At 46.9% G+C, this 12504-nt stretch overlaps 1 protein-coding gene across 2 annotated transcripts in view; it reads right to left on the bottom strand.

The window, feature by feature from the left end:
- Window positions 1-908: 908 nt before the first annotated feature.
- Window positions 909-12504, bottom strand: part of PTPN14 (protein tyrosine phosphatase non-receptor type 14) — a 181499-nt gene continuing 169903 nt past the window's right edge. For both annotated transcript variants that reach the window (XM_043569056.1, XM_043569058.1), the window contains exon 19: window positions 909-8900. In XM_043569056.1, coding sequence (XP_043424991.1) covers window positions 8772-8900 — 129 coding nt within the window. In that variant the 3' untranslated portion in view covers window positions 909-8771. The remainder of the gene's footprint in view (window positions 8901-12504) is intronic.

The raw sequence follows: 12504 nt of genomic DNA, 5'->3' as shown, positions 1-12504 counted from the left end.
GCTCTTGGGGTTTCTTCTCTTTTAAAAAAATGTCCTTCTCCAGCTCCGTGCACAGCCTGGAGATAAACAGGTCTACTAGGGGTTACTGTTTTATCTCCACATTGTACGATAAAACCGATTTTTCTGTTCGTTATCCAAAGAAAATGAGCTGAGTCCGTTTACTCATCCGCGGAAGAGAAAACAAATTACTGCTTGTTCCTCTTTTCTCCCCATTTGCTCACCATCCCCTTTTCACCCCAGAGTGGCGCACCGTAGTCTCATTTTTGCGGTGTGACATAAGCCGGGACCTCAGCGGGTCCAGGCTCCTTGTGTAGTGACAGGGTAGTAAATGAGTAACACAGAAGCGCGTATGTTGTCCCGTTACTTATCAAAGGTCCGTAAAGCATCCACCCTCTTCCCCGGGGGTTCTCACTGTGTGTGTCGATGGCAGCTGAGGGGCTGAAATAAGGGCCAGGCAGCCTTCTTTAAACCTAGACAGGAGCTGCTGATGACACTGAAGGACAAACCAAGGATGGGGGTGTCCCAGAGCAGCCCAGGGCCTGCGGTTTCCAAGTCGGCGGCTTGGGGTCTGAGGAAGTGACAGCTGCGGGCTGGGTCTTGGCGCTTGGTAAGGGTTATCGTGGCATTTGTGAGAAAGATCCCTTTCTAATGTAGCCTTCACTCCATCTGCCTAGTGATCACCCTTGTCAGGTTCGTTTGTTTTTTTGATAATAAGGACAACTTTGGAAATTTCAAACGATCGGGTTATACAGGAATGAAAAGTGGGTAGAAGTAAATGGGCTTTAACTGAGTGAAAATGCAGATTTTCCTAGGCAGTTTTGCCTAGGAAAATAATCCTACAAGTAAAGGATGTAGATGCTTTCAACTGATGTAAACATACACAGCACAGAAGACAGAAGATTCAACTGTTTTCTCTGGAAAAAAAAAAAAGGGTTTATTGTATATGTAAGTCAATAGATATCTTTTACAAAAAAAGGTTAGAATAAAGATCTCACATTTGTAAAGGCACATACGAAACATTTTACAGCAATCACAAGGGCTGTGAGAACATCAACAATACACAACTAGGACCATTCTCTAAAGACTTTATAAAAACAGATAGGAAACAGTGCAAAAAATACTGTCAAAAGTCAGTTTTATACACCTCATAATTGTGCACAAAACCGGCAAGCATCAGCTTATTTACTGATATAAAAAAAAGCAATATAGAAGAACATGCATAGTCTTACTTAAGGCTTTTAATATTATTAAATTGAGAGGGAGTCTCTTCCAAATGAGAGTTGACACAAATATTAAGAAATCACCCCCTGATGTAGGGAATGTCCAAGAAACTTCTCCCTCTCTCCCTTGCAACCATTGTAGCCAAGAGTCTGGACTTGAATGTTGCCAGGCAGCAAGTGGCTTCCAAGGGGAGAAGATACGCGTTCTCGGGATCCCCAGGCCCAACCTGGAATGCGTGTCTCACAGCAAAACACAGCTGGTTACCTTTCCAGGTCAGCTCACAACAGCCAGCCGCATCTGGCGGACACATCCCCACCTTTCAGCTCGGGTAGCAGTCCGAAGGCTTCCGTGGGCTGACCCAAGAGCTTGGGGGTCTGAGCCGGGGACTTGTCTGTACGTTGTTTCAAAATGAAACCTACTGAATGCCAATTGTTTTGAATGGCACCACCATTCACAATGTTTTATAAAACACAGACAAGGAAAGAAAGCATCAAAATACTGAATTAAGGAACCCAACAGTAAGTCCAGTGAAACAAACTTAATTGGCCTGTTAGTCGATGTAACGCGAGTTACCTAAGGTTATACGTTTAAATAGTCATCTGCATATGTAAACCGTTTTCGTGTTTTTCCATGTAAGCATCCTCACGCCAAGTCGGCTGACCGCTGAAGGAACAAAGGACATACACCGGAAATCATCTCTGATGAAGAGTAACCTCACTTTTAAAAGGATATGGTGGATAGACTTTTGGGATTTCAAACGGCAAGAAAGTTGAGTCAAAGGAAATGGCAGTTAACATTTTTACAGTGTTCATGTGGGAAAACAAACAAACAGACAAACAAAAAGCAGAGGCGCTGAATTACAGCTTTTGGCTCCCTGCTGAAGGCATTTATTAGCTAACACTGTCGCTGAGGGAGGTGCAAGGCCCCTGAGAAACACACACATGGCCAGGCATCCCCGAGCCAGGAGGCTCTGACAGCCTCCCTGACTCAAAGCAGGATTCCTGAGATTTGAGCAAAAGCAGGTCTCCCCTTCAAGGCACAAAAAGACCCCAACCCAATCTTTTCAGCTTTCTCCCTTTTTGTCAGGGGAGAAGGCATCTGGGTTTCCCTGAAGGAGGGGGTCGGGGAGAAACGATCAGGGAAGGGACTGAGTGGATGAAGAGTGGACCCTGCCCCTCCCCAGGTAACTGAGAACTGATCACAACACGACCTGTCCGGGGGGTCCTGGCCAGCCCAGCCCCTGTCCCTATTTCACCAGATTCGGCCGGTCTGTGTGAAGAGGCCATGATGAAGGGACCCTGGGTCGGGAGGGGGAAGCCCGACACGTATTCATCTGACCCCACACGTCGCTCTGCCAAACGCGGCCACTGGGAATGGGTGGAAGTCCACCTCGAAAGAAATCGGCAGTACCTACTCTATGACCATTGATCACTGCTTCAAACGGGACCGATCATCGAAGCCATCTTCTCTTTCACTTCTTCTAGTACTGAGTGACCATGTCTACCACCAAGGCAGGGAAAGAGGTGGGGGAGGGCAGCTTCTTGGTTGCTGACAATTTTCTAGCTGTTTTCTCTCTGGTTCTTTCCATTTGCCAGATCTTATTCTTTCAAACTCTATAAGCGCTTTGAAATTAAAATGAAGATCTCCTAATTACATAATTTAGAGAGGCTTAAGAGAGCGGTTCTCCACGACCGGACTGAACTATTTTTGTAGCGGTTGTACTCAAAGGGTAGAGTAGGGAAAGAAAAGTGACAGCGGATCCATCAAACAAACGAACAGTAAGGAGAAGTCAGCACAGCCCTAAGTGAGGTGCTCTTGGAATGAAGAGGGTGACATCACAAAACAGTCCTGCGCATGCCCCACGATGAGACAAAGAGCCACTGCCATTGCTGTACGGACACCCTCCCTGTTTCTGTGCCCTGATTATAAACGTGATGTGCTATAAACGGGAACCCCCTCTGATCGCAAGGGAGAGGAACTGACATGCCCGGAGCCCTGACTGCTAACTCAGGGGGGCTCAGTGGATGAGCAGAAGCCTCTGCTAAGGCTGCATGGGAAGGTGGGGCTGCCAGCACGTGACAGAAGACGACACTTGAGAGTGGCACGCCCAGGCACACGTCAGAATCCATGACCTTCATCAAGCTCTACCACGGCACCGAGGGCAGTTTGAAACCACGAGCAAGGCGGAAATAGACCCCAACATCACAGCCTAGGCTTCCCTGGGGGTGCCCCCACGTCATTTCCATCCCTCCAGCCTTACAGGCAGGGAAGAAGAAAGCAGATGTTCCAGAGTTCAGAAAATTATTTGTGAACCAATAAATTTTTTTAACAGCAACCAGAGGGCTGATCTAAAACATCCTCCTCTTCCTCTTCCTCTTTATAACTCCTCTGGCCAAGCTTATGGCATTTTTAAAAAAGAATGATCCTGATGTCCCAAAGCACAACAGAAGAAACCGTGACTTTCTACGCAGTGGCTCGTCACAGCCAGGCTGCACGTCAGCTCTCGCCTTCCTGCCTTGTAACAAAATGTCCTTGAATTTATTTTTAAAATAGAAGGGCTGACCCAAGCTCTGAGCAGTCGGAACTGATACACATCCTCCCCCTCTTCCTGCACCAAACGACGATAAATGACCCGGTCTTATGAAATCGATTGATGCCAGATACTCAATGCCAGGCTCATGGACATTTTAATAGAGAACACTTATTTTGACCTTGCAGAAAAAGATGCAGCTATGTTAAGCTAGGAGATAAGAGAGGTAGTCAGCAGAATAAAAATGCTCACCCACCTGAGTTTATAACCCAAATGCACAATGTGAGCACAGGCAGGAGAAAGACTGGGTATTGGGCAAGGTGGCTATTGAGTTTTATAGGACCCTATGAATTACAGTGACTTTTGGGACGACACATTTGGATTAGCAGAATTTGATTGGATATACCCTCACCTCTCTCCCAGGAATGATGCTGTTACTTTCAAAAGATGCATCACTAAGGTCTTTTGCCCCCAGATGTCTCAGAAGTTGAGGCAAAGACAAGAACCTTTTTTTTTTTCTTGCACAGCATCTAAGGGAAGTGTCAAACATTTTAACATCTCAGAGATTTCCATTCTATAGGGCCAACTAAGATTATTTCCATCCTATAGGGCCAACTAATTTGTCATCCATAAAGCTGTAGGCCACTGGAAAATTTGTGCAGTGTCCATGGAAAACCCCAGTTTCTCCATCTGGAAGCAGTACTGGATGAGTCATTACTTTGTTCATGAAAAGGAATCACTAAATAAGAGTATGATGAGTGTCTGATAAACTACAGAGGAATACAATGAAACAGAGCAGCAGAAGAGTCTTTGGTAAAGTGTGAGGAAGCTGAATTCCCCATATAGTGCCAACAGTGATCACTTGGTGCTTCTGGAAATTTCCACCTCTAGGACCCCAAGTTATTGCCAAAATGGAGGAGGAATGCGGAACAGATGAACACTAACCTGGGTCTGACCTGATCCCATCCCTTGTGTCTCAGCAACCTGGCACAAAGAATACCCCAACTCCCCCAACTTCAAAGTGATTGGCACATCTCCCCAAAAAGGAAGTCAATAGCTCTACCTTCGCCCCACTGGAAGTAGAGGAGTGAGATTAGAAAGCACCCTCTGCTTTCTGGCTGAGGACACCTTCAGGCCCACACACCATGTTCCATAACCACTGGGCTGAGGTCTGCGAACACAGATTGTACATCAAAAAAAGATGGCGGCTGAAAACCCACAGTGATACGCCCGATGGGCAGCCCTGTCTATGAGAATGCACTAACATCTAGGTGTACTAACATCTCTGCCTTCCCAGCCCCAGGACATGACCCATTCACTGAGTGAGGCAAAGCTCATTACAGCAAGGCAGCAGGTTCACAAAAAGAGCCAAGCTGCCCATTTCACATGCTTTCAGGTTCATTAGCACTTATTTGAAGAAATGACATATGGTGTGTTGGGACCCATCCTGTATTGGGAGAAGAAAAATATTGTGCATATTAGGTTGATTTTATGTGACTTGTCTGTCATTGTAACAAAAAATGGTCTAGCTATTGTCCATTTCATATGCTCAACCTGTATTTAAGCTGGAAAGATGAGAAAACTAGGCAGCTGGATAAAAATGCTGATCTCCCAAAGCCCCTGGAGTTTATAACTGAACCTCAAGAGCTAACAGCAAGCAAAATAAAAGTTAAATGAGTACGGGGGGAGCCAGGGGTCAAGTCCCACCAGAACCCAACAGAGCCCACAAAACCCCTCTAACCAGGCTGAAGGATGATGAAGGGGCCAGAGATGGCCAGGTGAGTCTTAGGCAAACGGTGAGAGATTAGTAATGGAAAACAATTAGTTCTTTTTGTCAATCTAGGATCACAAAGATTGCAAAAGTTAAATTCTCTCAATGCAAGCTCCTTGGAAGCGTATTCCTCAAAATATTCCATGTGGAGATGTTTTCACCTTTCCTGATCTTGCCGTTCCCCCTCTAACTGTGAAGAGAAGCACAGTCCTCTTTCCTCTGCTATGAAGACATCAACGTTTGGCATCCCTCTCCAATGCAGCCAAATCCTCCTTTACCTCCTGTCCAGGGAAACAGGTGTGTGTAAATGTAAATGCTACCAAAGGTGGTGTCTCTTTAGAGCCCACGGGAACCGATAAGCTCAGCAGGCTGTGGCTAAGTTTGGCCGGCAGGCGCAGCTCAGCTTGAGGATGAAGACATCAGACTCAGCCCCCACCATCCAGGGACCACGTTAAACAAGGGCAGACCCAACACAGGGCCCACGTGCCCAAATGAGTACGGATCAAAGAAACAAAACATTTCCACTGGAAGACTTCAAAACCAGAGGCCCCAAAGTGTTGAACGGCTTTGCTGTGAGATGGTATCTCCTTTTTCCACCCTCCGTTTTTAATTTTCTCTCTTCAAATCCAAACAGAAAAAAATAGACCCCGACAGCTCCAGCTTCAGACTTGATACATCATCAGGAACTCATTCCAAAAGCTCTAACTAGATAACTAATTTAATACACTTTGCTTCAAGGTTTATTCCTTGGCTTGCTTCCCAGATATAAAGCATCTCTGGGCAATTATTGTGCAGATGCCACTAGAAGGACCTTCACTGCCTGCTGCTCATTTCACAGGAGCTGTGCTGGCATTCGCTGGAGATGGGAAAAGGAATGCACAATGTGCTACAGAACCCAAAACATTTGTTTTTAAAAGTGAAATATGTGGAGTAACTTTTAAGTGGTTTCCTTCGGGCTTCGATAGAAACTTTGGCTAGGAAATTGGACAGCAAACCTCCTCCTGCCCTGCATTTTGTGCCTTAGCAACTACTCCCGTGGCGGGTGGGTTGAAAGGCACCGCCCGTGTGATGAGCTCCAAGAGACACAGATCTATGTGCTGCCCACGTGAGACTCAGTCTTAACAGAGCCCACGCTGGGGCCTAAGAGGCAAAAGAGAACTGCCGATGGTGTTTGTCAAATAAGCCAGGAACCGCAGACCAACTGTGAAAACACCCCTAACAGTAGACTAGCCCAAGGATGGGAAGCGTCTAAGGAAAGGCAACAGATAACGTCTTTGCCTGTTAACAGTGTAAGTTCCGAGCATCTCCTGGTGAGGGTGACGAGCTCTGTTCCACTGAAAATATAGGTCATACTCATGGTTTTCTTTTCCAGAACATACACCGAAATTCCAGAATCTACAGAGCTCAACTGAAGTTACCCTCCTTCACTGTTTCTTCAGACTCTGGACAACAAGAGGGGGCCCTCTCTCACCAGGACTCTCCGTCTAAATGAGAGAACCACCACCACCACCACCACACCTGGCCAGATGTGAAACTGAGTTGATTCCCATTCTGAACGAGTTCATCGGGAATCTGCTTCCGCACCCCTCTATTGGGCTGTGGTCACCGGACATCACACAGGCATGCTCTTTCTGGTTGATATGATACCACTCTTTCTTCGCATTCTCAGCTCAGGAAAAACAAAGCAAAACAAAAAGTCAGCAGTGGAGGAAGGCACAGTGGAACAGCCACGAATGTCAAATCTAAGAACAGAACCACCGTTTAAACGCTGCATTCAAGAACTAGACAGTAGAGAGGAAAACTTCCTAAAATTCTGCTAGAGGAGAAACGTGTGGAATACAATTTGCTGTGTACTGACCTAAAAAATTCAGGACGGCGACTGACGTAGGCTCAGGAAGAGACAAACAGAAGGAAACTGCAAAGCAACTGGAGAGCGGGGCGTATGGAAAACGGGAGAGAACAGGCTTTGTGCGAGACAAATCCCAGCATCTTTCATCAAGTAGCCAAATTTGGACCACAGGGTCCTGAGTGGGCTTAGTTCTGCTCCTGCAGGCCAAAGGCTGGGGCGACAGCAGCACAGTCAGAGAGGGGGGTCACACTCGGTGTGGTTCCTGGCCAGGGCCCTGCTACCTAGGTGCCAAACAGCTCCCATAAATCAGCTTTCCCAACTGTTCCCATGATAACGTTTCCAGTGACTTGGGGACTGATGTAAAGACAGAATGTACCCACCGCCTCAACCTGCAGGCCCCCGGCCAGCACACACATCCTATTTAAATAAGAAACAGTATCAAGGGCTTGCCTGTCTCCTTTCTCTTCCCGCTCTGGTCCATCATCTCCTCTCAGTCCGGCAAGAGGCCTAGCTGCACAGATGGCCTGGCCCAGAGCCTCGAAGACCACCAGACTGGGGCCCACTGAGCAAACAGGGAGCAGTAGCAAATACTGAGGTCGTGGTCCCCGGCAGGGCAACACAGGCTCCAGAGTTCAAAGGAAGGAGTGTTGAGGAGACACAACAGAGAGCTCCTCGTTCACCTGGGTGAGGGCCATCTGGTGAAAGGCAGCATTTCCTCTAGCTGCTCCTGTCTTTGACTCAAACTTGGGGAAAAAAGAGACAGTGGAGGATGAGGGCAGAAAGGAAGAAGGAAGGCCACTGGCCATCAAGGTTCAGAAGCCCAAAATATAAGGGAATAATATAAGGGAATAGTGGTGTGTGTGTGTGTGTGTGTGTGTGTGTGCACGCGCGCGCGCGCGTGTGTGTTTCCTTCAGGGAAGGGCCTTGGCCCTTATCTTTATATTTTAGGACGAATTCATTTTCTTGCCATCTCTGATTTGAACGTGAGCAATCAGGCTGATGAATTTCAGGCTTGGTTTCTAATCTGGCCACAGCTTCACTAGAGATGTGTTCCCTTATGCCTCTGTCCCCAAAACAATCCACCGGGCAAACTTCCCTGCTGCCATATTTACAATGCAGATCAGTCGAAATGTGGTTCAAACGAGAAGGACTATATTATCGTGAAAACGTTATGCATTACGATGATTCACAAAAGTTATCCAAAAGGGAAAAAAAAATAAATTATCTCATATAAAATAATATAGGTTGTTGAGGAACAGTCTTGGCTCCCGCCTTCGGGGAGCCCATGACCTGCCTGCTTTGGCCACCCGCGCCCGGCTCGGGGGGGCAGATGTTGTCTGGAGGTGCGTCCCCATCTGCAAGATGGAGCTGGGTCCCTCTTCCAGTAGCTGGGTCGGGGGCTAAATGAGTCTGGAGTTTTGGAGGAACTGGATGAGGACTTGGTAGACAAACTTGTACTGGGCGATGGTCTGGATCATGAACATCCTCTGCTCCCTGAGGAGCCTCAGCATTATGGGCACGTCCACCTTCTGCAAGAAAAGAGAAAAAGCACAAGGTCCTGGGTGAGGAGTGGCCCCTGGGTCCATCCCCATTCCCCCATCCAGGAAGCATTTGCTCACTGCCCATTTGTAGGTACAAGAGAAAGCAAAGGCTTGGCCCCTCTAGGTTCTTCCAGTCAAAGACCGTACGCCAGCAGGAGATGCTGGTTGCCACGTGCCAGAGAAAACCCGGAGGCCAGAGTTATACCCGACCAGGGTTCTCCCCTCCACCAGAACTCAGGGCGGTAGGGTTTCAGACATCTCTGGGCCTCCATTTCTTCCTCTGTAAAATAAGAATACTGATGCTTTCCTCCAATGACAGTGTGGCCTTGCCCACATCAGCAACGTTTCCTCAGCAATGACATGGGATGATAAATAGTACCCACCTCATGGGATCAAATGACGAAGTGCACGTAAAGCATTTATTTTTTGTTTAAGTTTACTTATTTTCAGAGAGAGAGCAAGCAGGAGCAGGGGAGGGGCAGAGAGAGAGGAAAAGAGAGAGAATCCCAAGCAGGCTCCACACTGTCAGCACGGAGTTCGAGTGGGGCTCAAACTCACGAACCACAAGATCATGACCTGAGCCGAAACCAAGGTCCAGACGCTTAACTGACTGAGCCATCCAGGAGCCCCTGCACTGGCACATTCTGTGCTCTTCATGAAGACTACTTGTTATTATTAAATTAATGAAATGAGAATAATCTCACTCTCCTGCTACCTCGCAGAATCGTGGTCATTATCAAGTGAGAGAATTTATGTGTAAACTTTCAGGTATCAAAGCATCTCTGAACACCAGTCATGTTGGTTGGTTGGTTGATTTGAGTTTTTATTCAGGTGGCCCTTCTGTTTTTAGCTCTACCTTCACACCCAGTTTCAGAAATACTATCAATTCTTAAACGTTTAGGGTCTTCTCCTGGATAACTGGGTTGCTTCTCGGCTTTTCTTTTCGAAGTTTTTACTTACTTTGTTTTTAATGTTTATTTATTTATTTTGAGAGAGCCAGAGGGTGTGTAAGCAGGGGAGGGGCAGAGAGAGAGGGAGAGAGAGAGAGAATCCCAAGCAGGCTCCGCACTGTCAGCGCAGAGCCCGATGTGGGGCTCGAACTCACAAACTGTGAGATCGTAGCCTGAGCTGAATTCAAGAGTCCGACACTTTAACCGACTGAGCCACCCAGGCGCCCCTTTAAGTTTTTATTTAAAGTCCAGTAAGTTAACAAACAGTGTAATAGCAGCTTCAGGTGTATAATGTAGTGACTCAACACTTTTATACAACCCGGTGCTCATCGTTGACAGTCCTATTTAGAGTGAAAGTTCTTCACCGAAAATACCTTGAATGTTAAATGAGACTGCCTATGTATAAATTCTCTGAGGACACAGAAGCGGCTTCAACAGAAGGGAATTAAGGTGGTGGGTCATCGGTGTTAGAGCAGACTAGAGCCTCTTCCGGGGCCTGCTCAGTCAAGCCACTCCCTTCCCTCTGGACCAGCCAGGGCAGAAGCATCATGGAGTCAGCAACGTCCTCGTGGCCTCAGCACACGGCCCCCACTCTGGGAGCTCGCCACCAGGCAACAAGCACCTGCGAGAAGTTATCAAGGACTGAGCAACCATCGGAGGTGAAACAGTAAAAACTCAGCTGTATGTCTTTCCTTACTTTACTTTTACAAGGCAGTTCCACAATTTCTAAACGTTGTGTAGCTACAACACTTGCCATCCTTATTGGGTGCTCTTCTCCAAAAACAGTTAAATAAAGTGCACCATGGACTTAAAAGGGACAAAGTCAAGTCCCCAGTAATAAGGAAAAAGAAAAGGGCATGTGAATCCTCAAACTCCTAGTCAAAATATACAGCCCGCACCTTGAGTTTCTGATGGTTAACTGGTGGCTCTTTGCCTCCACGATACTCTAGTGTCACTGATACCATGACATACAACCTAGAGCCGCCTGATAATGACCTTCTATAATAACATAATGCTTGATGAGCATTATTGAGCTGGGTGCTGAAGATACGAACATAAAAGATACGAGGACAGACTGCCCATCAAGGTTTTGACAGAGAGGCAGAATCACACAGAAGAGCAGAGGCTCGGGTCAGGCTTCATCTGCCGAACCCCCAGCCTTCACACTTCCTGGCTGGGGGGCGTGGACACGTTCCTTCGTCTACTACTTCAGACTCTCTTGGTCCCACAAGGGCATGAGCGGGACCTCTCTCGTAGGGTTACTGTGAAAGCTACTTCAGTAGTTGTAAGGCGCCTCAAGTGGTGCAGTCACATGGTTAAATACAGGTTACTGTTGCTGTAATACTGTCACTGTCGCCACTGTCATCACCACCCCCTCTGCCTCCACCATCATGATCATTCCCAACTCACTAGCCTGTAAGACACAGCCCTAAAGACACTCTATCATCTGATAAGGGGCCGTTAGGAGACTGGAAATCGATCAAAGAGTCCTGGTTGCCTTGAAGATTCACCCCCCACAGTCTCTGCTGTCCCTTGTCCCTAACCCCAATCACGTAGCGGGTTGATGGCTTGCTCAGTCTTGCCTAGAAGTCATTTCCTCGGCCCTGCTCGAAAGGATAACTTATTCAGAAAAGAAGCAAGATAAAACACCTCGTTATGTGGCTAGTGAGAACCTAACCTTTTATAATTAGCTACTCTAGGATAGAGAGCTAAACCCAGGGGGCGGGCAAGAGAGACTACTGCAAGCCATAAAACTAGTGCTCTCTGAAAAAAAATACAGGCATTAAAATGTCAAGGTAACATTTAGTGACCAAAAGCAATGGGTCATGAAGACGTTTCTCAGAGAAGCCTGGAGAATACCCTCCCACCCTTACCTCACAGCTACCTGAACGTACTGTGAGCATCTTTATCCCAGGGAAAAGAAAAGGCATTTCACTGACCAAATCAAAACTATGGATTACAGACTAACACATACAGTACGCTAAGTCCAGAAGCCATGGAAAGAAGGCAGGAAGGTTTAGATAGGAGAAAAACAGAATACACAACTTCAGATTTATTTGTCAAAATCTTTGTTTAAAACAACAACAACAAAAGCTATGCATGTTCCCACTCTTCTCCCGGAATGAGGGTTTGAATCTTATGACCAGGCCTGAAGCAGAACAGAGAACTTTTTTTCTCCCTAATCATCTACCAATGGCAATGATGGGAAATGGGCCAGATAAGGCTGGCTATATTTGTGCTAGGGGAAGGGAAGTGAAAAATATGAGTCATCTTGCTATCTTTGAATATCAATGGGAACAGAAGTCCTTTTTGGACTGACCGTGTTCCAGCAAAGAATGTTCTGGCGTGCAACTGGGCATTGAGGAAATCCACTATGTTTGGACACACTGTAGAGAGTTTAATCACCCTGAGCACTCACCAAGTCTATGCGAGGCCCTAATGGCCCAATCCCTCACTCTGCACCACACTGGCTCGGACATGTGCTCTTTGTGTTCTTCTGGGCCAATAACATCTGGTGACCAATGAGCCTTCTTGTCATCACATTACTGAGGCTCAGCTTTTGATGGGTCTCCAAGGAGCTCAGAACAGAACAATCTTTCATGTCAGACAAGATGGACAGAATAGCTTCTCAGGTTGAAAAG

This window comes from Prionailurus bengalensis, chromosome E4, assembly GCF_016509475.1.
Source record: "Prionailurus bengalensis isolate Pbe53 chromosome E4, Fcat_Pben_1.1_paternal_pri, whole genome shotgun sequence".
Taxonomy (NCBI): domain Eukaryota; kingdom Metazoa; phylum Chordata; class Mammalia; order Carnivora; family Felidae; genus Prionailurus; species Prionailurus bengalensis.
This window is presented reverse-complemented; position numbering and strand designations above follow the sequence as displayed.